Raw genomic sequence first — 26980 nt, 5'->3', positions numbered from 1 at the left:
CTTCTACTCCAGTTTTGTACAAACTTCAATTTGAAGATTAACAATCTAGACAATGAATAAAAACATCTCTCTGAGCATATATGGGGTGACTATCCAGGGAAGTCTCTACCATGGGGCTGTGCATGTGATTGTTTTAGGCACAAACGGCTTTCTTGAACCTCAAGAGGTGGAGCATGGCCTTCTCCGAGCAGATACTGAGCTGGGGGTGTCCTGACCCTACCCTCAAGGTTTGGTGCAGAGCAGCGCCACACCTCCCATGAGGCGACCGCTTCAGGCGGCGCTATGCCAGGGCCTCGGGAGGGCGGCATTTTTGCTGACCTAAGCCAGTCCAGGACAAGCTGTCCTGGACTGGCTTAGCGTCACCGTGTCTGCAGCCCGACACGGGAAGCGAGCGGTGTATTGGGGCGGCCCTGCTGGACACAGCGCTGCTCCAGCGGCCGCCCCTCACACTCAGGCAGAGAGCAGGTCTTCTCCCTGCCTGCGAACGCCGCTCGACCACACCCCCTTTCCGCTCGACTCCGCCCCCTTCCACTCGGCCCCACCCCTTCCATGCGATACCCCCCCTCAGCTCTGCCCCTCCTGGGGGGGGGGGGCTTTCTGACGCCGCTTCAGGTGGCAGAAAGCCCAGGTTCACCCCTGGTGCAGAGGCATATACAAGGTTCAGACGTTGCCCAATACCAGGAGTCTCTGGGTTAAGTCTGACCCATACAATGCCCTGAGGGTGGGTGTTGTCAAGACCTTGAGCAAGATGGTACCTGGAAATACTCACTCCCAATAGATTGTATCAGTTTATGGTACCTAAAGGAGAGCGGAACAGCTGACCTGTGTGGGAATCCCTCAGACTACATACTGTTGATCTATCCTGTGGATAGGTCATTTTGTACGTGTCCAGCTGTCACCAAACCAGAGGAAGATGAGACTCCACGGACTGTTATACCCCAAACCACCCACCCCACCCCACCCCACCTCCCTATATAGCAGTCACCAACTAAGAGGAAAATGAGACTCTACAGACTGTTATACCCCAAACCACCCAACCCACCCCACCTCCCTATATAGCAGTCATCAACTAAGAGGAAAATGAGACTCTACAGACTGTTATACCCCAAACCACCCACCCCACCCCACCTCCCCATATAGCAGTCACCAACTAAGAGGAAGATGAGACTCCGTGGACTGTTATACCCCAAAACAGCCACCCCCCACACTCTCCCCTTCGACTCCAACTCCCCCCCCCCACTCTACTAGCTTTGGCAATGCTAAATACCCATTCAGATGTGCCAATAAAGCCTATTTGATTTGATTTGAAAACCTAATTTGGGGATGGAAAACACCTTCAACCGTTTCTTGTCCACAATGGTCAAATTATAGGAAAGACTCATGTAATTTGCACTTTATCAGAATTACAGAGGGAAACAACTACTTATGAATTATAAAGTGCGACAGTAATGAATGGGATTAAGCAGCTCCTGCTTCTGTCTCCATGTCTGGCTCCTATACTAATATAAGCTCATGGAAAATATCACTGATGTACGTACCTGTTGAATATTGCTGCCTGGTACATGGACTGAACTGAACAACTTCAAGTGTGAACGAATTCTGGTAAGATCCCTCAAGGATGCAAAGACTTTATCCACCACTGCTGTAGATGTTACTAAGGTCAACTCGGAGGAGGATTCACATCCTGCAAAAGAAGGAAAACTCGTATTACTCCCTATGGCAGCCATTGCTTGGTTGGTGTTATAGTGTCTAATATTGCCTAAATCTGATATCTTCCATAGAATTGCAGTAAATTTCACCATATGGACACATCCTAAAACCCTACTCCCACGACACTTTTTTTTATCTTTGCTTTGCAAACCATGGACAGTTGAAAAAAACATCAGGTGGGTGTGTTGTCGGGTCTTATTCACACGTTCATTTTATATGGTTGTGTAATGTCCAGGTTAATCATGGACATCACATGATCCTACTCATTGTCAGATTGTGAGGGATCCATCTTTTATTTGCTATACTTTTCAACATCTCTGGTCAATGAAAAAAGATGGTACTCGTGTTCATGTTCCATAAAATGGACCAAATTAGATCATGTCTATGGAAAAACAGACATCTGCATGCACTCATTAAAATCAATGGGTTTGTAAGCAGCCCACAATTATGAAAGATATCACATATCCATATAACCAGATATAGGATAAAAGAAGATAAAGAAACCTTGACTAGCCAGATTTACCGGCCTGATCTTCATGTTGGGAGAAGGACTCCTAGAAGTACAGTGATCTATATTGCTAGGAGTCCCTGTCTCCGGTGACATACAGTCCTGTATTGTATTTGGTACAGGACGGTATGCTGCTGGAGGGCAAAGACTCTTGGCATCATAAATAACTATACTGCTAGGAGTCCTTCTCCCGGCATGACGATTAGGCCAGTGAATCTGGCAAACACATAGACCAAGCTGAATCGAGCCTAAGTGTGCAGTCCAAGTCTAATTCCATAGACGTGAATATTGTCCATGTGAATAGGCCCTAAAGCTGAGAATCACTCGCTTACAGTAGGGTCAGTATGTGTACGCGGCTGTTACTAATAACATTGGGTAATCTCTGGATTGTAGCTACAGAACAATTAGAAACACAATAGAATATTTCATGTGGTCGCTTCTCTTGTTAAAACTTGTCCAGTGTTGCAATGGTCTGCACCGTGTTGTACATCTGCTTGCAAATGGGCACATCAAAGCAAAGTACAGAATGTACAGTCTGGACATCGCACTGGTGAAGAATTCCGACTAAACCCATAATATGGCTGTTAATGTAAGAAGACAGGAGGAGAAGTCTGTAGGAAACTTTCCTAGTGCACTGAGATGTAATAAAGCACAAGGAATAATAAAAAAAAAAGAATACTGAAATTATTGTTTTGCAGTCTGATTTGTTGCAAAATCGGCCCATAGCCCAGACCTGGCTTATAAAATCCAAGTACAAATCCTCAGCTGAATTTCAGCTTCTAAAGAAATCAAAGGCCTCAACTTAAAAGCCACAAGGTGATGAAAGACAGCCACACCCTGCTATAAATGTCTCTTTCCAGACTATCTGGCACTGGAAGCAAGAAGAACAGAAAATGTGCTACTATAAGCCAGTAATAGCTCTTATAGGATTCAGATTCAAGCACTGAATTCTCAAGACTGGAGGAGGGTCGCGTGAGACAGACTTGGTTTGATTGAATCACTGCCAAAACACACACACAGCCCTCGTTGGGCCTGGTAGCGTGACCTACGCAGGCATACTATACGTGATTACGGCCCAGCCTATGCATGTTGAGCCAGGTGTGTCTTACACAATGAAACGACTTCTCAAGAATGCTCCGAGCCCCCATTAAGACACGCCGTTTTAATGCACAATGTCAATAAACTTTGATAAAACACTACTAGCCTACTCTATCTTTACCTATTGCTTTTGATATGTAAAACTTTCATCCACGCGAGGATTACAGCTTCATGTATGCATTAAGTGCTTGCCATCCTCCAAATATAAACTACACAGGGAGGTTTCTATGAGGACACAGGCAATACTATAGCCCTCATTATTTCTAATACAGATCAGGACACAGGGCTGTTTAGACAGATGCAGATTTGTTTGGGTGCATTATATTTCCGTATATATCTTACCAGCTGCAGCAATAAACAGAATGTGCAACTTACGGAAAGCTGAGCATATGTTATAAAGGAAGAGCATATGCTGGTGGACATGTAAAATAATCAGCTAGTAACTTCTTTACAGAGTAGGGAAATGACTTGGTCACTTACTGTAAGCTGTTTAGTAGGGATATACATATTGGACCTCCACCAACCATGACGGGAAAGGCTAGCCCTACTAAACCCATACAGCAAGGGGTGGGGGAGCAGAGAGACCCACACAAATACTCATTCACATGTTCATGTTATACAAACACGTGATCTCTTTTTTATGCATACAATACTTTTAATGATTCGCACAGACATCCATTTCACAGACCAATGGTGGAAAAGAATGGAGACATGCTCTGTTTTGGCCCATTTTGTGGACCATGTAGCATCTTTCTAGACTATGGGTTCCTGAATATTATTGACAATGCATCCATTCCAATTTTCACAAACCCAGAGACAGTTTTGATAAAGAAAAAAAAATTGACCTGCTAGTCATGGACGTGAACATACAAACACAGTCGGCACATGACCCAAAAATAAGCAGGATCGTGTGATGTCCAGGAATAACACAGACGTCACATGTCTATATGGAACAGATGTGTACATGAGGCCTCACTAAAGGCACATTCACATCTACGTCAGAGTCTCTGTATAGAGATATTGGCACAGAGGCCATTAAAAATTCCAGATGAAAAAGTCCTACAAGCTGATTTTTCTTTTTGCCTGGTGATGTCTGTGAAAAATTAATGGACACCTGACAGACCCCATTATAGTAAGTGAGGTCTCTCACGGGCCTTTGTTGTTAGTCATTAGACCATTTTCTATTCTTTTGGTCCTGCAACAGATGAGATGTGAACGCACTCAGCCAGGCTGAGGTATAACAAAACAGGGTAGTGAAATGGGGCAGAGTGACGGCACATTAGGGGGCAAAGTGATCATATACTGGGGGACATAGTGATGGTATACTGGGGGACATAGTGATGGCATACTAGGGGGCAGAGTGATGGCATACTAGGGGGCAGAATGATGGTATACATATACTAGGGGCAGAGTGATGGCATACTAGGGGGCAGAGTGATGGCATACTAGGGGGCAGAGTGATGGCATACTGGGGGACATAGTGATGGCATACTAGGGGGAAGAGTAATGGCATACTAGGGGGCAGAGTGATGGCATACTAGGAGGCAGAGTGATGGCATACTGGGGGGCAGAGTGATGGTATACTGGGGGACATAGTGATGGCATACTAGGGGGAAGAGTAATGGCATACTAGGGGGCAGAGTAATGGCATACTAGGGGGCAGAGTGATGGCATACTAGGGGGCAGAGTGATGGTATACTGGGGGACATAGTGATGGCATACTAGGGGGCAGAGTGATGGTATACTGGGGGACATAGTGATGGCATACTAGGGGGCAGAGTGATGGCATACTAGGGGGCAGAGTGATGGTATACTGGGGGACATAGTGATGGCATACTAGGGGGAAGAGTGATGGCATACTAGGGGCAGAGTGATGGCATACTAGGGGGCAGAGTGATGGTATACTAGGGGGCAGAGTGATGGCATACTAGGAGGCAGAGTGATGGCATACTGGGGGACATAGTGATGGCATACTAGGGGGCAGAGTAATGGCATACTAGGGGGCAGAGTGATGGCATACTAGGGGGCAGAGTGATGGTATACTGGGGGACATAGTGATGGCATACTAGGGGGCAGAGTGATGGCATACTGGTGGACATAGTGATGGCATACTAGGGGGCAGAGTGATGGCATACTGGGGGACATAGTGATGGCATACTATTGGGCAGAGTGATGGCATACTCGGGGGCAGTGTGTTGGCTCATTAGGGGACACAGTGATAGCATAATAGGGGACATAGTGATGGCATATGATGGGGCAGAGTGATAGTATACTAGGGGACATAGTGATGGCATACTATTGGGCAGAGTGATGGCATACTAGGGGGCAGATTTATGGTATACATATACTAGAGGGCAGAGTGATGGCTCATTAGGAGACATAGTGATGGCTCGTTAGGGTACATAGTGATGGCATACGAGGGGGCAGAGTGATGGCATACGAGGGGGCAGAGTGATGGCATACTAGGGGACAGAGTGATGGCATACGAGGGGGCAGAGTGATGGCATACGAGGGGGCAGAGTGATGGCATACTAGGGGGCAGAGTGATGGTATACTAGGGGACATAGTGATGGCATACTAGGGGGCAGAGTGATGGTATACTAGGGGACATAGTGATGGCATACTAGGGGGCAGAGTAATGGCATACTAGGGGGCAGAGTGATGGCATACTAGGGGGCAGAGTGATGGCTCATTAGGGGACACACAGTGATGGCATACTAGAGGACATAGTGATGGCATATGAGGGGGCAGAGTGATAGTATACGAGGGGGCAGAGTGATAGTATACGAGGGGGCAGAGTGATGGTATACTAGAGGGCAGAGTGATGGTATACTGGGGGACATAGTGATGGCATACGAGGGGGCAGAGTGATGGTATACAAGGGGGCAGAGTGATGATATACAAGAGGACAGAATGATGATATACTAGAGGACAGAATGATGATATACTGGGGGACATAGTGATGGTATACTGGGGGACATAGTGATGGTATACTAGAGGGGGCAGAGTGATGGTACATTGTTGTCCATAATTCTGACTATGATTAGGATATGCCCCTGTAGCTGTAAACATCCGAGCCCACTCAGGCCCCCCATGCTGAACCCCTAGCTACATCTCTATGGCCTACGTTAACATTTGCTGACTGCCGGAGCTCTTGAATTGCAGAATGCTGAGCCAGAGGGTACGTTATTGTAACTACTGAGGCCAGCAGAGCATTGTGCAACACCCATACACTATGCACAGCAACTCTCCATTGAAAGTGTACTGCTGTAAAATCACATTTTTTGCAATGGTTGTAAGATGGCCCAAGACCTTGTTTCCTATAGGAAAGCACTACTGTCATAAGACTTTACTGCTGATTTTGCAGTGATTCACAGGACCTAAATGTTGCCATGTAGCCCAAGGCTTATTCTTTAGCATACATGAAGTCAATGTAGTCTTTTTGAAGCAGAATGTTATCCTTGGCATCAAATATGACTCCATTTAATAAGAAGAGAACTGCTTGCCATTAGACATTACCACCTCAGGATATATGGTATGATCAAGTATACCAAGGCTTTCATGTGATCTTACTAAATGTCTCTCTAAAGGAATCAATGTCTAAATCACTGTATACATGAGGCATAAAATAACCTGTGAAATGAATAACATAATAGCTCTACACCCTATACAGACATTTGAGACCTGGGACCACCCCTGGAAATTACTGTCACATGACAATTTAGCTGATGAAGCCGCGTCCCGACATAGAACAGCATCCTATAATCATAATTTACTGTACTTTATATAATGGTTTCCTATGAGTCCTACAACATATGGAATAACAGGCAGAAGCTGAGGCTTCCACATAAATGCCAGTGCAGAGCGGAGCTCAGTCTCTCCCAGTATAAAGGAGACTTTGTCTGGCTTAAGTTTGCCACATCTTGCAGCTGATTTTATTTTTCTTCATATTTCATCAACTTTCAGTCTATTAAGACTTGGCATGGACCATAAAAACACCAACTGGAGACCGGGCAGGCTCAGGTCATACATTATAATATAGCGACATAAATGACTAGAACAACAAGCATACGGGATAATGGTAATAAAAACAAGCAGATTTAATGCCCACGTGAGTTCTGGAGATTTCCCACAAAGTGCTGAGTGCTTTTGGATCAAGATAATGCTACTTAAAATATACTATGGCAGTGACCAATGGAAGGAATAAGAAGGAATTGTGTGAGAATACATGAAAATACACAAAAATGGCTTTCATGTATTGGCTAAAGTGGACTACTAGATGCCATTGTGCAAAGGGCCGCTATATCCATCATCTTAAAGGGGTTGTCAAGGATTTAGGGTAAACTTTGGGGTGATCAGGATGGATGGGAAACAAAAACAGAAAAAAAAAGAGACAATCATTTTTCCCTGGTGCTTCTTTGTCCAGTCCTGTCTTCCTCTTTCTCCCGTGCCAGAACTGAGCGAACAGAAGTGGAGACTAACATGACCACACACCCCCTATGGCCGACCCTAAGTTTGCCCTAAATCCTGGAGATGATCAACACATGGTACTTTGCAAACATCCTTTATGTAGTTATTACATTATATACATGTCATTATAAGTGCCGCTATAGATTCATATATATGTACAATTTGCCAGCACTTCTACTGCACCCTCCACTGAAATAATTATATATATATATATATATATATATATATATATATATATATATAATTTTATTTTTTTTATTTCATATGATTAAATAGAAATGTCAATGAAATAGAAATTAAGGCTTTTGATCCCCCTCTTAGCATTACAATCTTTGTCTTGTATTGTTTCTTTACTGTTAATAATGGGAGTCTAAGTATGTGTTCATGAAGTAATGGAGTACAGCGCCTCTCTACATATCAGGGCATGGAGCCCTGGATTCTGCCCAGGAGTACAGTAGTTCAGTAATGGTAATGTCTTATTAATTCCTGCTGCCATCTTGAGATAATGAGATGACTCTGCTGACCAGGTCCCAGTCCACACAGCAAAGCCACAAACTGATCTTCAAATATCACAACACATCAGCCTATTAAGTATGTGCCAAATTGGATTTTTACTATACAGGAAAATATAATCTGACAATACAGAAATGAAGAAGTTAATAGCAGTGCATTACACATTACGTAAGTCTTCTGGCAAGTAAAACAATCATGAAGTGTGTACCCAGCGCCTGCATCAGAACAATGCCGATGGTTATACTGTCAACAGCCCAGCCGCAGACATTAAAGAACTGCTCCACCTGCCACCACACAAATACGTATGGCATCCATATAGTTTCACTTTAATAAAAGGAACAAGGGTACCAATAATGTTACATAACCGATTCTTCACCTCATCTCATAGTAATAAAAGTGGTAATCCTGGACAACCCCTTTAAAGCTCCTGTATCCCAGTGCAGAATCTGCAGTGAAGTCCCTCATTTACTTTATGCCATCTATAATTCTTATGTTTTACAGAAGCCTTTGGGCCCCCCCCCAGGTTCCAGGGCCTGGTAGCCATCTCTATCTCTGCACTCCCTATAGCTAGAATGGCCTCTCTTCTCCTGCGGATTGCTTACTTTGCATTATGTGGTGATACACGGCTCTCCTGAGAGTATTTGCTTGTATATCCTTCTGGCAGAGTTTCATAGGAGTCAGGTTATCAGTGGGAAAGTTTCTATGCATGTCACTTATCTCATTATTAGCTCAGACTTGCTTCTAATTAGAGGTATGAGGAAATGTTATCACAGTGTAGAAAGTACGAGGACAAAATACACAATTGTGCACCACAGGGTCTCGCACATGAATTCTGAGAATTCCAGTTCTGAAAGACACACGGAACACCCAAATTCTTTTCTTTTTCCTTTTTTATTGTATTATTAGTTAGGTTTTCCATTCTCTATCATGGAAAGAATGTTTTTCAGATATTTTCTCCCAGTTTTCTGTTGGGATTAAACATAAAAGGCTTCAAACTATTGTTTTATTCACATTGAGTGAAAAATCCAGACATTGTAAATTCTGAAGAGAGTATGGACAACCCCTCTCCAAAGGCCTTATTAGGGTGACCTGTGCATTGGCGCATGGTGTAACATGGGTGGTTGGCAAATGCTGCAATGGGGCATCTTGAAGTTGGGACCGATAAGAGTCCAGAGTGGCATGCGCTATGGAAATTAGGCCAATAATAGGGTAACTTGTTGTCCCTGATATCTCTTCTGGGAAGGCAGATCTAGTTTATTAATGGTTAATGGACTGGATTTGTCTTCTGTCTCTTTTAGCAATTTTTATTATGTTTTTCAATTAAAGTGAACAGATACAAAAACAAGCCGAATCGGGTGCATGAAATGTCTTTGGCAGCTTCAACTACCCAGCGTCTGACTACGTATCATGCTCACTGCTGTAGTATCTCGAATTGGAGACATCTTCTGCCTACATGTCAGACATTATAAACCAAGACTACTCCTTGATTCCTTATGGGAAAGTCCACATTCCCTTAAAGAAGGTTAAGACTAGGTTCCCACGGCGGAATCCACTCCAAAAATTTTGCCTCCTATTAATTTCAATGGAAAGCAGGAGCTTTATTTTCCAATAGTGGAAAAAATCAGCTAGCGAAAAAAATAAAAAATTAGCTCCCTGCTCGATTTCTTGGGGCAGATTCTGGCCAAAATTACAATTAAAGTGAATGGGAATAGGAAATCTTTCCACCGGCAGCAGTAAGATTTCCACGGGGGAACATAGCTTAAGGGTGAAGAGTTCACAGTCCCTTAGACTCTGTCTGGTTTACCCAACACCAAATCTATTAGGAACCTGGCGCATCCACGTCTCCAGTTAGCCGTCATTACTACAATTCCAGACAATAAAATTTATGTCAACATCATGAGATTATATAGTTTTAGCAATCGATCCTCTCAGCAGAAAGAATTCCTCTAAATTTACAATTCTATATATAAGTAATGTGTATTTATTTACCTGAACAATGCCACCATTGAATATGTGACATCTCACGTGGGGTTTAGTCGTGAGGCTAGCATATATAAAGCATGACTTTATATTACTACACCGTTCCTACTTTACTAAATGGGTTTGGACCTTACAAGTAAAATAAATAGAAATCCAGCAGTGTCTGTGTTTTAAGCCAAGAAAGGAAGTAGGGTGTTTCATTTCTCGGTGTGTTTGTGTTAGGGCGAGTTAGATTAGCTGCTGTATATGTATTAGATTGGGAGCTCTCCATGCTGGGAGCCTGCTGCTTGCTGTTTGGATTATAGAATATACTTATATATATTCCAAGCATATTTCGGAAGTATATACCACAGCGGAAAAACATGGGTTTGGAGGGTCTCTCTCAACTCACCGCCAGCTCCACTGCTTCCTTTCCTTGCAGATGTAGTAAAAGCAAAAAAAAAAAAAAAACAGGGAACCAAAACAGTTCAACCATTAATAAAACTTTCCTGCAGGATTTCAGTGAAAAAATATTGTGTTTTTATTTTAAGCCTATTCCTGAGATTATTTTAATTGGCACCAACCTATGAGCCCTTTACCCAGTCAGCTTCCAACTAAAAATTGTACATGTCGTAAAAGATGAAAAGCCTAACCAAAAACCACCTGACCATACATCAAACTAACCTTTTCTGGGATTACAGTAACCTGTTGAAGTTTGTATATGCGCAAGTGAATGGGAGTTAGGCTGCAGAACCTGGCTCGGCCATTGCGCTAAAAACAAAGCTGTGGTTCCAGCTCCGTTCTCTGTATTAGTTGCTGCGCCAGTGGTGGTGTTTGGTGTCAGACCTCCAGGGGTCCTGTATTAATGGATTATGCTTAGGTTAGGTTATCCATATCTGTAACCTAGAAAACACACTTAGGCTAAGACCCCACGTTGCGGAAAAGCAGCTTCTTTTGTTGCAGATTTTATTGCGTCTTATTGAGCCAAAGCCAGGAGTGGACTGAGCAGATGGCAAAAGTATAAGAACTTCCTTTACGTTTCCCATTCCTTTTGTAGCCATTCTTGGCTTTGGCTCAAAAAACCACAGCAAAATCTGTAACAAAAGAAGCTGCCTTTCCGCAACGTGGAGTCTCAGCCTATAAGTGTTTATAACACAGCCATGGCAGCTAGGTTAGTAGAATATGGTCAGAAGTTAAAACCCATTGACTTATAATGGCGTTGATCGTGTTGACGGGTTTTTGATCATGTTTCCGGCATTTTTGTCGGCGACACGCCTGTCTTTAAAAACATCAGAAACCCCAATAAATACCCTCAAAACAGAACCAATAATACCAAAGCAAACATTTATTAAGCTAGGATGAGGAGTCTGACATGCTATTAGTTGTGTGATCTGAAACACATTCTGGAATTCAAAAGCAAAGCTTAAAAACTCCAAAAATAAAAACCCTATGTAAGAGTCCACTTTGTTTACTATCTGCTATCCAAAAAGTCACATGGCGGGGTGAAACATTTTTGACCTGCACGCTTGAACAGAGACATTGTACATAACAATCACATTATTCTCGTGTGGGTCCCCCCTTCTCTGTCTGGTGGTATCTGGCATCAGGGCATTAACAACTGTTCCTTTAAGTTCTGTAAGTTACAAAGTGGAGCATTAATGGATTGTACTTGGCACAGCACATGCCATACATATTCCATTAATTTGAGATCTGGGGAATTTGGATGCCGAGTCAACACCTTGATCACTTTGTCGTGTTCCTCACACTATTCCTAAACAAGGTTTCCAGTGTGGCAGGGAGAATTATTCTGCCATTAGGGAATACTGGGGTGTACTCGGTCTCCAACAATGTTTAAGTAGTACATGTCAAAGTAACACCTGCATGAATATCAAAATTCAAGGTTTCCTAATAGAACATTGCCCAGAACATCACACTGCCTTTGCCATCTTGCCTTCTTTCCGCAGTGCTTTTCTTAGTGCTGTCTCATACTTACTTATATCATGTACACACACCTGGTCCACCCAGAGGTAAAAGAAAATGTGATTCACCATACTGGGTTACCTTCTTTCATTGCTCCATGGGCCAAGCTAAATGTTCTTGTGCCCATTATAGTACTTTCTGCAATGGGCGAGGGTCAGCATGGGCTCTCTGTATGGTCTTCAGTTACATGGTTCCATACACAACAACCTATTCTGACATCTTCCTATCATGACCTGCATTGACCTCTTCGACAATTTGTCCTACAGTAATTTGCACCATAAGGGCTATCCAACCAACAACCATCAATGAACCTTGAATGCCCAAGACTGTTCCCGATTTACCCATCAACTTCCCTTCATCCACTATAGGTAGGTACTAATAACTGCTTACCAGAAACACTGCACAAGTCCTACCTTTGTGAAGATGATCTGACTTATAAGGCCAACGTTACCCAGAGCTTTATACCTCTCTATATTGTCTGCTTGCCACACATCAACCGGCTGTTCATATGCTTCCTCATATAGCGCATCCTTTGACAGGTGCCATTGTCTGAATGGTGTGAATGTTACAGCTAATCAGGATACATTTTACATACTTTTTTGTTTATTGTCCTATTACTTTTAGGCATAGGCAGTGGTGAGATAAGCTTGTAGCCATCTGATACCAGTCCATGATCATGAGTTTGTAGCTGTAATTTCAGGGGGGTATTTTTTATGACGTTTTGATCTAGCTGTGATCTAGCTGTGAACTGGGTTAATCCTGGTTCACAAAGCTTGTAAATCCAAAATAAGAGAGTCTCATGGCACGTTGAACCTCTGGCTTCATGCCATATGGCTCTTACACTAATAGGAAAACATGTTGTCAGGGGTAGCTCAGCTGGTGGAACATTTTAAGCTACCCAGCATACCAAGAGAACATTAATGGTATCTGTTCTTCATACTTCTAGCGATGCTCATGTCTATATTAAGAGAAATGTGGTAGGGGCTAAATGATATCAGACTATGTAGAAGTTAACAGTAAATGTCCATATTATAAGTGGGTCACTTGGGGCAAAAAGTTATTACTAACAGCAAATTGAAAACGGGAGTTTCAATGAATACAGAAGACGTTCCAGACGTTACGGCACGTCAACATATTTCATAGTTTCAAGGGTGAAGGGATAGCTTGCAACAAAATAAAAATGCTAGGTGTTGACAGGCAAGGCACTTTACCTAGGTGGATACAGGCAGATACATGGAGAGATCTAGGTGTCTAGAGCCCTGCCTTCCCTTTCTTTTTCAGTTACAACAGCCAGAGATTCCTACAAGATGTTGTAACTTTAAACAGGCAGTGCTTCTGTTGAGAGGAGAAGGAGAAGAAGAAGAAGAAGGTGGAGGTGGAGAAGGAGGAGGAGGAGGAGGAAGAGGGAGGAGGAAGAGGAGGAGGAGGAAGAGGAGGAGGAAGAGTAGGAGGAGGAAGAGTAAGAGGAGGAAGAGGAAAAAAAGAGAAGTAGAAGAAAAGTGTGCAGAGAGCTACTAAGTCAGGAAGCAGTCTCTGTACTGATCACAATGGCTCCTCTCCATTGTTGGTATGTGACAGCTCTACAGTAAATGTAGATATGTGCAGTGTGAGGAGCTTGTATGTATGTGTAACTTGCATCTACATGTATGAATGAACGCATTTATGTTTTAGGTGCAAAGTGTATGTATGTATATAATGTGCATACAAATGTGTAGCCTATATGTGTATGAATATGTGTATAACATGTGCCAAGTGTTTATGTATGTAAGTAATCTAGGTAGGCATAGTCCTAAAACTAGATTATTGTGCATTACAGTGCAGTACGGGAAATGGCATTAACATTTCTGAAGGTGGAAACATTTTGTTGCAGTTTAGGTAGGTTTATTCTTTCTGCAGGTGAAGAAATACTTCTTTCCAGCTCTATACAGTAAACATGAGCGATTCCTGTGCACTAGTATTAACCTCCATAGTTATAATGATTTGCCGTAGACCTTACTCAAGCGCTCAGCTATGTATAGTGCAAGGATTTGCTGTGTGGCCTTTCTTTTGAAAATGAGTGTAGTATTGTATATAACAGCAGATCACAGGCCAGAGACCACAATATTTATACCATACTAGTACGCCTTATTTCTGTCTGGTAGACTTGTTTATATGAACATGATTCATATAGTGGGAATACACTAGGATTTTATACATCCTTGTCCCCCTCCACTGTGTACAATACTCTTATGCACCAGGCAGATTGCCAAGACACAGACAGAGCTGTCTGTAAGATTAAAAGATTTTCATTAAGATTCTGAAGAAATAGATTCTGACAATCACATAAATATATAGTGAACAGTGGTGTCTAGGAAGTTGGATCTAGAAGTGACCCTTTAAAGGGAGTCTACCACTACCAAAATCATTTCTTAACCGCTTATATGCTGTTTTATGGCCGGTTCACACTAGCATTTGTCTCTCCATCATTCGATGGACAGCCTGTCCGCTAATAAAGCGGATACCCATGGACCTCTTGTCTTCTATGGAGACTCCAAAGCAGATGTGAACCTAGTCGAGGTGGCATAGTGAATATACTTTCAATGTAGCAAAGTGCCACATTGCTGCTAAGGAATTCCCCTTTTACTCCATATGCAAATGATCTGTTCAGTGCACTCAGGTCGGGGCCACACCTGCCGGAGCACCCATTTTCTTTTGTGGTTACCACTCCTTGACATACCAAAGCAAAAAGACTGATATATCTCATAGCAGCGACCACAAAAGAAGATGGTACAATGGCATGGATGGCCCTCCCCAAGTGCATATAGAATTCACTTTTTATTTGCATATGGAATAAAAAGGTGAATGTTTGGGCGACAAGATTGCACTTTGGCACAAAAAAAGTATGTTCACTATGTCACTTTTTAGACCTAAAAACCATATAAGTGGTTAAAAAGTAGTGTTTGTGGTGGTAAGAACTAACACTCCCAACAAATACATTTGAGAAAAAGTAGACTTAGCGCTGTCCAACCAAGACAGCTAAGCTTGTCTCATTCAGGCCTGGCTCATATCTGCGTTCGGTATTCCGTTCAAGGAGTCCACATGGACTGCAGGTGTGAACCAGGGCTTACCTATACTTGGAACCATATCTAACTAGTTAGGTGGAGGCACACATGCTTTTTTTTTTTTCACTGGTTCTTAAACAACAGTTTTGTGTCCTCTTAGTTGTCAGACATATGATCGCTTACCTCTGTGTCTACAATATGATATACATCTACATTGTACTTTTCTCTAGTAAATGGAAATTAGTAGAAAGGGAAATTTCACTTTTCATAATTCACTATTAAATATGAAGTCATACTTGTATAGTAAACTGTGGGATGACTGTTATGGCGCATTATCACTGACAGCCTATAAAGACAGTCTAGACGCCAGCGACTGGACCACCTCCATTAGATTGACTGTGAATTGAAGAGGCGAGTAGTGCTTTTAGTTTTTAACATTTCCTGTTTTTTATCTCTATGACAATCCTATTGAAAACTGAGTGAGTCCAGACCTCTTCCTTGGTTGTCCTTAAAGTTTATACTATCTTCCTTAATCTAATGGGTACACTTATTTGGTGTCACTAGCTCCAGTTTGGATTTTATTGGTGTTTAGTGTCAGCCAAAATACACTATGTGATTAAAAGTATCCAGACACCCCCAAAAACATACGTTTTTCATATTAGGTGCATTGTGCTGCCACCTACTGCCAGGTACTCCATATCAGCGACTTCAGTAGACATTAGACATCGTGAGAGAGCAGAATGGGGCGCTCCGTGGAACTCATGGACTTTGAACGTGGTCAGGTGATTGGGTGCCACACATCACACTGGTCAATGCCAAACAACGCCTTGCTTGGTGTAAGTAGCGTAAACATTGGACGATTGAACAGTGGAAAAACGTTGTGTGGAGTGACAAATCACAGTATACAGTGTGGCGATCCGATGGCAGGGTGTGGGTATGGCGAATGCCTGGTGAACGTCATCTGCCAGCGTGTGTAGTGCCAACAGTAAAATTCGGAGGCGGTGGTGTTATGGTGTGGTCGTGTTTTTCATGGAGGGGGCTTGCACCCCTTGTTGTTTTGCGTGGCACTGTCACAGCACAGGCCTACATTGATGTTTTACACACCTTCTTGCTTCCCATTGTTGAAGAGCAATTCGGGGATGGCGATTGCATCTTTCAACACGATCGAGCACCTGTTCATACTGCATGGCCTGTGGAGTGGTTACATGACAATAACATCTCTGTAATGGACCGGCCTGCACAGAGTCCTGACTTGAATCCTATAGAACAGTGGTCCCCAACCTTTTTTCCCACCAGGGACCAGTTTCAGCAAGACAATTTTTCTATGGCCTGGTGAAGGCAGGAAGGGGTGCGGTTGGGGGCGGGGTTAAGCAGGGGTGTAGAAAAGCACCTCCAATATCGGCATTGCCTACGACCGGAAGTAGCGCATGCATTCCACAGTGGAACGCATGGCAGAGAGATGCATAGAGAACTGCAATAGTGGTATGATTAAGACATCAAAGGATGTCAAGGGGATAGTATGGAGGCAGGAAGTAAGTGTAAAACAGAAGAAGAAGTTGCCCAAAGTTTGGTAGGTGAGTGTGGGGTGGAGCCAAGATCTATGCATGTCCTGCATAGTACTATAACCCTGGACATACAATGGGACCCGGCTCAACCCCGCACTTTGCTCACCTTATCCCGAAGAACAACAACCAAGCTGCTGACTCCTTGCCGCCGGTACGAGGACCGGTGCAACATACCCCAAGACCTGGTACTGGTCTGCGGACCGGCGGTTGGGGACGCCTGCTATAGAACACCTTTGGGATGTTTTGAAACGCTGACTTTGTGTCAGGCCTCACTGACCTACATCGATACCTCTCCTCAGTGCAGCACTCCATGAAGAATGGGCTGCCATTCCCCAAGAAACCTTCCAGCACCTGATTGAACGTATGCCTGTGAAAGTGGAAGCTGTCATCAAGGCTAAGGGTGGGCCAACACCATATTGAATTCCAGCATTACCGATGGAGGGCGCCACCAACTTGTAAGTCATTTTCAGTCAGGTGTCCGGATACTTTTAATTACATAGTGTATCTCTTTCCTTTAGCTCCAATTACACTTGCAGTTGCGATATTTTTGCTAATTTCTGTATGTATTTTAAGGTTTGTTTTTATTTAAAAAAAAAGTAAAATTTGGGGGTAAAGGGCGTAAATGATGCCTGAAATCTACGCACAGCTCCACCAGAGGATGCACTTAATTTATAATGAGGTCCTTCAGAGATTATCGAGATGGGCATACTATACACCAGTCTTGATATACATCTCCCAACTGTTTTTAAAATAGAGTTAATGGTAGATATAAGTAACTGGGTATACACCTGCACACATGTATGGTACATTTGGCAGGGCCATCAAATGGATATACAGACGTAGTAGCTACATGTGGCGTGCACTTAGACTAAAACTCCACCTATACAGATATGGTACATTTATAAGCCTTTCCCACTGACCCGTAAATACTGCTAGAATTTTTTCATTTTTTTTTAGAATAATAGATAAAAGAGAGTCACCTTTGTAACAAAAACATCTCACCCTTTGCCAACATAAAAGCAAGCCTGGCAAGAGACGGCAATGAATGCCAGCCTGAGCACAAGGCAGAAGATCACGTTCACTCTCAGAAGCCTGGCAGAATGATCAGAAAGCCACTTTCATCGCTGCACAACCTGAAGTCATTCGTTCCGCTGCTTCATGCAACTATTTCAATTTCATTGTGTTAACAGCTGCATTGTGTGCGAGCGATCCCAACCTGTCATACAGAATACGGTGGTGAAATGCATTTATCTCCAGGCGGTAGCTGGCCATTTAATTAAGTAGAAGCCCATTTTCTTTAATATGGTATTACTTTCCAGGATGCCTGAGCATTTGTGCCTGGAATATAGTAAATGCCACCTGCTAGGCCTCATGTCAGGGCATTATTATAGGAAACTCTATTTTGGCATGGAAACTATGGCGCATACAAGTCATATACTCAGATCATGGTTAGAGACTCTTTACTTCTTCTAGACAGCAGATGTACATGATTTCATTCGCATTTAAGGAGCTAAAATACTTTGTCTGGGATGTGGAAGTTAAATACAATGAGACAATGAATAAGACAAATGGCCCTTCATTAAATATTACTCCAGTCATTCAGATGGGGAGAGGCCCGGCAACCCTACTGATAACTATCCATTGTACTAGAATATTGGCACACATTCACAGGTAAAACTACCAAAATAGCTTCTACACCGCTCATGGCTAGATGGTGACTTTGGCCGTGACTCCGAAGATTGTTAGTTCACCCTGTGACTCTCTCTCTAATGTTACTGAGGGGTCCTATTCCGACTCCTGGTGTGCTGAAACCATGACGTCAAGTTGAACATTGCTTGACTAGAAGTTGCAGTACACTGGGAGTTGCAATGTGACTAATGTTACTGAAGGAGTTGCAGGACGACCCCATGATCTGTGGTTATGCAATGGGAGTCATGGCCAAAGTCGCCATGTGGTCCAAGCCTAAATACTGCTGTGTTAGTGAACATTTCTTTTTTATGTCAAAGTGCAATCTTACCGCCAAGAAAATCAACTTTTAATCCTTAAGCAAATAATCTGTTTTCACTTCTGGTTGCCACACGGGACTTGTCAATACTTACATTAGGGAGTGGTGCTTAGCAGAAACCACAGGCAAAAGTGTTTGCTTTATAGACATAACCATGCCCTGCGTACACTGATCATGGCTTCTGACAAGTCATGGTGACTGTCATAGTGAATACTAGTCCTGCTGGATACTGTGACCCAGGACTACATAATCTAACAGAATGTATATGCAAAGGAGCTATTTGGAGCACCCATGGCATGATCACGACTGTCTGACATGATTGCCTTAATGGAGGCAACGTGTGTTTTAGGGGGAAACAGTGAGCAGCAACCCCAGGCAAAAATGGAAAATATCAGGCTAGGAATAAGGACTATAACTATTGTTTTTAATGATACCCAGTGTATGTTCACACTAGGTTTCTGCCCCAGTCAATAGAGCTAATCAGTGTGTGGCCGCTTGCTGTTTTTAGTGCAGGGCTCTGTACTGTCATGTGGGCGGTGTCAGGCAGAATCAGGCAAGGGGTGTGATTCTGAGCTCTGACACTGGCTGCCTCTGATTGGAGCTCTGAATCACACCCCCTGCCTTCTTCTTTCTAACACCGCCCATATGACAGTACACAACATAAGCAGTATATCAGGCACCAAAACTAACTGCACTGTTTGCTCAGGAATGGTGGGCGCTAAAGAAAAAATTCCAACGGTGCTGGAATCAGTGGAGCAGCGACTATTAACAGATGCTAAGAACTAGAGTTGGCGGAGGTGGTGAACGATCTTCTTCAAGGTCTTTTCCACAGCAATTCCGACACATTTGTTACGTTGGAATCAGCTTGAGGAAACACTGTGAACATACCTTTTACATATCCACTGCATGGTTTTGAACAGAGATCGTGTTATTCTTCCAAAGGGTTAAACAACCAGATTTTGTTAGTCGGCTTGACCTTGGGTCCTCACACAGGTAGGTACTGAATTTAAATCATTGTTTTCCCAAGAACAATGACCTTAGACTGAAACTGAATTCCAAGCCTGTCATACCTTAGGGACAGACTATAAAAATAACACTGCTCATTTTGTTAACCTACAATCTTACTCATTTACAAGCTCTGAAATGTAAGGAATGTGACTTATCACACAATCTCCATTGGCTGCTGTTCCTTCTGATAATATTCTACTGCATTATGTGGCTGTAAATGTGTTGTCCTGGATAAGAGCCAAGAGAAGGGGCTTTATAGGTATTTTCCCTCCATAGGGTAGAAAGAAACAAGGAAACAATCAAGAAAATCATTTCCTGCTAGTTAAAATGTCCCCGGTGGTCTAAGGAAGTGGCGGGATTGATGTCACTCGCTTAGGTGAGGCTAGGGGTTTGCTCCTTTGTCGGTGGCCTAAGATAATAGAGAGATTAATATTGAAATCGGTTTTCGAGACACCCATGTGTAAGTCACACTGATGATAGTGCCTATGGACGCTATAGAGACAGACAGAAGCGTCTATTCAAGCAATAGGAGTAGAAATTAGAGATGAGCGAGCAGTGTTCGATCGAGTAGGTGTTCGATCGAATACTACGGTATTTGAAATACTCGTACTCGATCGAACACTACTAGCTGTTCGAAGTTTAAGGTTCGATGCAGAACCAGCGTTGACTGGCATAATGCTATACATTCTGCCAATCAACGCTGGTTCTTCTCTTACCTTTAGATGTCTTCTCTGTGCAGCGTCCCCGCGGCGTCTTCCGGCTGGAATTCACTGTGCCTAGGCATCCAGCCTAGGCAGAGCCGACTGCACATGCGCGGGCATGCCCTCGCATGCGCAGTCGGCTCTGCTCAGGCATCGGGCCGGGCAGAGCCGACCGCGCATGCGCAGTCGGCTCTGCCTAGGCCCTGATGCCTAGGCAGAGTGAATTGAAGCCGGAAGACGCCGCTGGGGCGCTGCTTCGGGAGAAGACTTCAAGGAGAATCCAGCCCGACCGTCACTCGTGGACTTGGTAAGTATAATTTTATCGAATTTTGCGTACCCCTGAAACGAGCATTTCCCCCCATAGACTATAATGGGGTTCGAAATCCGTTCGAACAGTCGAACAGTGTGCGGCTGTTCGAATCGGATTTCAAACCTCGGACATTTTAGTGTTCGCTCATCTCTAGTAGAAATCCAGCACCCTGGCCCCACCGTTATTTGTCTATTTATTTTGCTTACCTGTATAGCGCCAACATATTCCGCAGCGCTTTACAGACTTTATCAATCATTGTCCTCTATACAGCTCACAATCTTCTTTTCCTATGTCTTTGGAGTGTTTGCCCGTACTCTAATACCATGTATGGAGACTAGGCACCCAGGTCAGCTCATTGGTACAGGGTCTGAATGACGGACTGCCACTCATCAGATACTGATGACCTTACATGTGGATACCGGCCTGAAAAATCTCTTTAGTCTTGGGTATATTAGACGATTAAATAATGGCTTGCTTGATAACAGGTATCATATAGAGCAGGGGTAGGCAACCTGCGGCACTCCAGCTGATGTAATACTACAACTCCCAGCACGCATATTTGTACTACTGCTCTTGGAACTCCCATTGAAGTGAATGGAGCATGTTAGGAGTTGTAGTTTCACAGTAGCTAGACTGCCGAAGGTTGCTGACCCCTGGTCTGGATGTTTGGTTAAAGGGGTTCTCCAGTTTCAGCAGAGCAATGCCTATTAAATAAAATAAGAACTGGAGTTGGTGGAGACAGTGAAAGGTCCTCTATAAAGGATCCCAAAAATGGATCATTTGTGAAATTTGATGTGTATGCTATTGATGGAGTGTCGGGAAAGAGTAAAGTTGTATCGGCTTTACTAAAATCTGATAAACCGCAAATTTAATCTCTTTATTAATACAACAATCCCATTGGACAAATTTATAGTAACAGACCATTACTGCTCACCGTCATGGGAGGAACCAAAGCCAAGGTTAATCTTCACATTTACAGCAACTTTCTCATATCTACCTATTATCCAGATAACAAGCTTTACCAGCGAGGATGATCTGAGTAATGAGAAGAGTGGATGAAGCTATTGAAGACGTTCACTGTGACCTTGATAATAACAGCAGCCAAAGATAAAACCGCACCACTGATCAAAGGGGACAAGTCAGTGATGCCAGGCAGACATTGTCCAAAGACATGTGATAAGCAATGGTAAGAGTTCTGCAAGGAAATTGTTCCTGGTCACCCTGTCTTGTAAGTTATTCCCATCCCTATATCTATATGATATTACATAGATCTTAAAGACTTTACAGGGAAGCTTAAAATCAACAGAAGGTTAAGTCGACGGATGTGTCTCTATATATGGGGATGTAGGAAGCGGTGGGTGCAGGTGTTACGACTGATAAGATATCTGTGGTTGGAGTGGCAGTGGAGCAAGAAGCGGAGAGAGTAAGATACACAGACTCATTTCAGGCATTTTTATGGGATGATTTCTCAAAAGGAAAGCAAAAATATTTAGCACGAAAGCTACAGCTGTAAGTAACAAGAAGACGCTGTTTATTCATCTCCTAGTGAAAAGTAAAACTAATAAAAAGAAAACATATATATTTAGTATTATTTGTTTCATTATTATTCGGTTTCTAAAATTATTGATCCACCCCTAGGACAGGCCATCAATATTAGATCTGCGGGAGAAAGGGTTTTCAGCACTACAGATTGTATGGTGATTAAACAGCGCCGCTCTCCAGTGCTGCCTTGGTACTGGTGACCTGCGAGGGTACCAGGTGTCAGCATGTATAGGTACTTTAGCGCTGCCCCCCTTCCTATTTCTTGAAGATTTTTTTTTATATTTTAATGTAGATTATTAGCCCAATATAGGGCTCACAATCTACAATTTTTCCCTATCAGTATGTCTTTGGAGTATGGGAAGAAATCCAAGCAAACACGGGAAGAATATACAAAATCCTGGCAGATGTTGCCCTTGGCAGGAATCAAACCCAGGACTCCGAGCGCTACAAGGCTGCAGCACTAACCACTGAGGCACCATGTTGCCCCTTGTTTCTTGCAAAATTGTACATTGGCAACCTCTAAATGATCTGAAATGATGCAGTGCCAATCAGGGCCGGCGTCAGCGCACGGCATAGTCGGGCAAGTGCCGGGGCCCACAGAGCCTCTGGGGGCCCCCCGGCACTTGCCCGCCCCAGCACTTGCCTGTCCCGATATCAGCTCATCGGCGTCCGACGGACGCCGATGAGCTGAATTAAATGCATAGGCTATTAAAGCAGGAACTGTGATCTCAGCTCCTGCTTTAAAGCTGCGGCCCGGCTTGCGTGTGTAGGCGCGATGATGTCATCACGTCGCGCTTACACACGCACGCCGGGCCACACACGCTCCTGCGTATGTGAATGGAGTGAGAGAGAGGAGCGTCGGGGGAACGATGGGAGGTGAGTGTAAGTGTTTGTCTTTGTGAAGGGGAGGGGGGGAACGGCATGACACTGGGGAAGATGAAGGGGGTGGGGAGAGAACGGCATGAAACTGGGGACAGAGATGGAGGGGGCCCAATGAAACTGGGTGGCAAATAGAGTGGGGGGAACGGCATGACACTGGGGAAGATGGGGGGGTGGAACAGCATGACTCTGGGGCAGAGACGGGGGACATGAAACTGTGGGCAGAGACGGGGGACATGAAACTGGGCAGATGAAGGGGGAGAACGTGATGAAACTGGGGACAGAGATGGAGGGGGGACATGAAACTGGGGGCAGAGGAAGGATGTGTATGAAACGGAGAGAGATGGAGGGGGGGCATATAATTTACGGGTGACTGTAGGAGGATCATACTGTGTGGGAGCACATGATAAATTAATGAGAATGGGCGGAGTCAACATAAGTGGGTGGAGCCAAATTTTCTGCGGCGTGCAGAGCGCGCCGCACATTTTGCCCCTCTTTCTACTCTTTAAAAATTGGGAGGTATGGCGTTGGTGATGCCACACTCCTGCGTGACGTCACTCGCTTCATCTGCGACGCACAGTGTCTCGACTACCCTGCCTCCTTTACAAGGGGGCCCACTGAGGCTCTGTCGCCCAAGGGCCCATAAAAACCTGGAGGCGGCCCTGGTGCCAATAGAGGCTTCCATCCTGGTAGACTTGAGCTGTTCATGTATTAGATATAGTACTATCATTAGGCTGAGTTCACACAGAGTATTTTGTTCGGGATTTTGAGGCCGAATCTACCTCAAAATCCTGACCAAAAAAACGGCTCCCATTGAAATCAATGGGAGCTGATCATTTCTTTTTTCCATGAGCGGTCTGTTTCGGCTCCCGGAAAAAAAGAAGCAACATTCCCATTCTTCAGGCGGATTCCGTGGAGGATTCAGCCGCGGACGTCTGCCAGAAGACACTCTCTCCCCACTAGGCCTATTCATTTGGGCCTAATCCAGAGCGGAGTGCCGCGACCAGATGCCAGTGCACTGCATCAACATCCAGTCGCAGCTATCATTTTTGTGGCCTGGAACCTGAGGCAGCCTCCACCTCAAATTCCTGACCAACAAACTCCATCTGAGCTTAGCCTTAGAGTGTTCATCTGGCAACAACTACCCAGTCATTTGCAGAACCCAGTGTGATCAGTACCATGGAACTCAAAATCCTCCTTAGGCAACATATGGACAACCATGTGCGTGTCACCAAGCCGTGACTAAACCTTGGTGGAGCAAACATACAGCACTGGGGGAGGCCACAGAAGGAGAGTGAACTGTACATGCAAGGAGATATAGCCAATTCTGTATGACCCCGAATAGCACTGACCCCTGGCTAACATGAATACAAAGCTTTCTTCTCTTCTTCTTCTCTGCTTGTGCTGTAAAAACTAATTCCACTTGCATTGTTTGTACCACAAATCGGATCTCTGGCAATGAAATCTATCGTCTTCCCTGGAGCTGCAAATCCATTGCACAGCAGGCACATGTTCCTGTACGTGACTATGTATTACCTAAGGCCTGCTACACTCGTTTTTTCACAGAATAATGGTAGATACTTGAACTGGTGATACAAAATCCAGAAAAGTTCAGCCTTTTATTTCTTCCCTTTATAGGCTTCAGGTAGGATAAAAATCAGCAGCAATTCTGACACGACTTCTCCCGCTGTTAGACTTTACCTATAATATCTTTTCTTTTTCCAGCACTACCCGGTTACTGCTATTTATAATTCATATGAAGCTTATCCTCTGTGCAAGTCAGACCTGGGCAGAGAAAACCTCCCACTATAACCTATATAACCCAGCAGCCTCTTGTATGTGCTGTATAGCGCTCTGTTGCTATAATAGATTCCTATTCACAAAGCCATGGGGCCAAGGATAATGACATGTTGATTCCATATTCTCATGAGTTTTCAGTCATGGCCTTCTTTGCAAATGCATGAACTCACAAAGGGTATCTAACAAAGGATTGTACTGGAAAGGAATTAGAATAAAACTCTGTAAACAAGTAGCTTTTTAATAAAATGATCATTAAATACAGTATTTTTTATATTATATATCATTTTTCATAAGAAAATAGACAATATTAAATTAGAACTCGTATTGTAGGCAGCATTGGCAGAGGCCAAAGAGGGAAAAAATGTGACAACAATAACATCAATAAAATGGTACAATTAAAAGGTGTAGTGACTACTTTATTAACCCCTGCAGAGGCTTAACGTGTACCTCCAGTCAGAAATTTTGTGATAGATCTTATTAAAGAGATTTGTTTCCTTCACCACTTCTTAGGATGTTCTCCTGCTGCTTATCTTCCATCTGACTGCTTTTTTACATTATATTTGTCCCCATATTCAGCCTCACACACAGAACTCTATGGAGAAGGGAGGAGGAGGTTGATGCCGGCTGTTTAATTGATTCATTGCCTCATTCTGTGCATTGATAGCCTCTTGTCTACAAACCTAGCAGTGCTAATAAAGCACAGAAATGTAAAGTGCAGTAGCAGCAATTATTTGAGTATCTCTTCTAGCAGCCTCTTCACCCCCCTCCCCTATTCATAGACTAATATGTAGAATGAAATTTCCTGAAAAGTGGAGAGGACAATATATTTATTTAATAATATATATTGCAAAGTTTCTTATAATCACATGTATTAATAATTTATGAGAAGTTGTTTGTAACTGGGGCTACTCTTAAAAATAACAAACACAGGACACTCACCTCTCCATTCAGCTGGGAATCCAATAGAGAGTCTCCACTGGGGTCACCAGTCTTTGTTCACGATGCTTACATGTCGGACAATGGTCAGGAACATCAGGGATCCAAATGGAAACTCTTCGCTGGATTCCTAGCTGAACTGAGAGGTAAGTGAACCTCAAGTGTTTCTTACTTTAAAGAGGACCTTTTACTACCTCCGCCAAGTTCAGCTCTTTGCTGCTCCACTTATTCTGGAGCTGATGTAATTTTCTCTGGCCCTCACCGATCCTGAGCAATCAGTGCTGTTAGTTTCAGTACCCAATATGCTAATTAGGCTTGTACTGTCAGATGGGTGGTCCTAGACTGGAGCAGATAACTTAGGAATGCCTACCAGGCAGTGGAGAGCCTTTAGGTGCGTATCTGTCACTAAATTTCCCAATAACAACTGCATTCTGCATAGACTAGGCTAAATGTGAAGTTTTGTCAAGTAGTTTATGTACTTTGGGTTTGATGTGCTGTATGCTATTCTAAAATCCATGAAATTTTATTACAAATAGTTTATTATAACAGTATACGCTAACAATCTGAGTGGTAACATTCACCTTACCAATGCCCTGCCGCACCCTTGCCAATGGATTCCTTGGTCCACCACTTAGTAATACATAATGCTGAAACATGACTCCTGTGGCCAATACCCTGGCTGTACTAGTGACCTGTCAACATTACCAAGATCTGTCATTAGCTCATACAGACCCAACGACAGTAAGGTTGACATGACATTGCTGAAGCTACCTGTGGAAAGTGATGTCATAGGAACAGCAGGGAATAAATTAAATAAACTGTTATTTTATACCTTTTTAAGCAAATTGAAAGAAACATTGTAAGGTTAGAAAATCTATAAGATCTGCATTTTGAGAGATTCTTAAATCACTCTCAAATCTGGTACCAACAAACATTTCTAAGTTACTCCCATGAC

The 26980-nt window shown here is 43.5% G+C and overlaps 1 protein-coding gene across 1 annotated transcript in view; it reads right to left on the bottom strand.

The window, feature by feature from the left end:
* Nucleotides 1-26980, bottom strand: part of SCFD2 (sec1 family domain containing 2) — a 378807-nt gene that overhangs the window by 49865 nt on the left and 301962 nt on the right. Inside the window, exon 6 of the mRNA XM_075259676.1 lies at nucleotides 1539-1684. Coding sequence (XP_075115777.1) covers nucleotides 1539-1684 — 146 coding nt within the window. The remainder of the gene's footprint in view (nucleotides 1-1538; nucleotides 1685-26980) is intronic.

This window comes from Leptodactylus fuscus, chromosome 1 (genome assembly GCF_031893055.1).
Source record: "Leptodactylus fuscus isolate aLepFus1 chromosome 1, aLepFus1.hap2, whole genome shotgun sequence".
In the NCBI taxonomy this organism is placed as follows: Eukaryota; Metazoa; Chordata; class Amphibia; order Anura; family Leptodactylidae; genus Leptodactylus; species Leptodactylus fuscus.
This window is presented reverse-complemented; position numbering and strand designations above follow the sequence as displayed.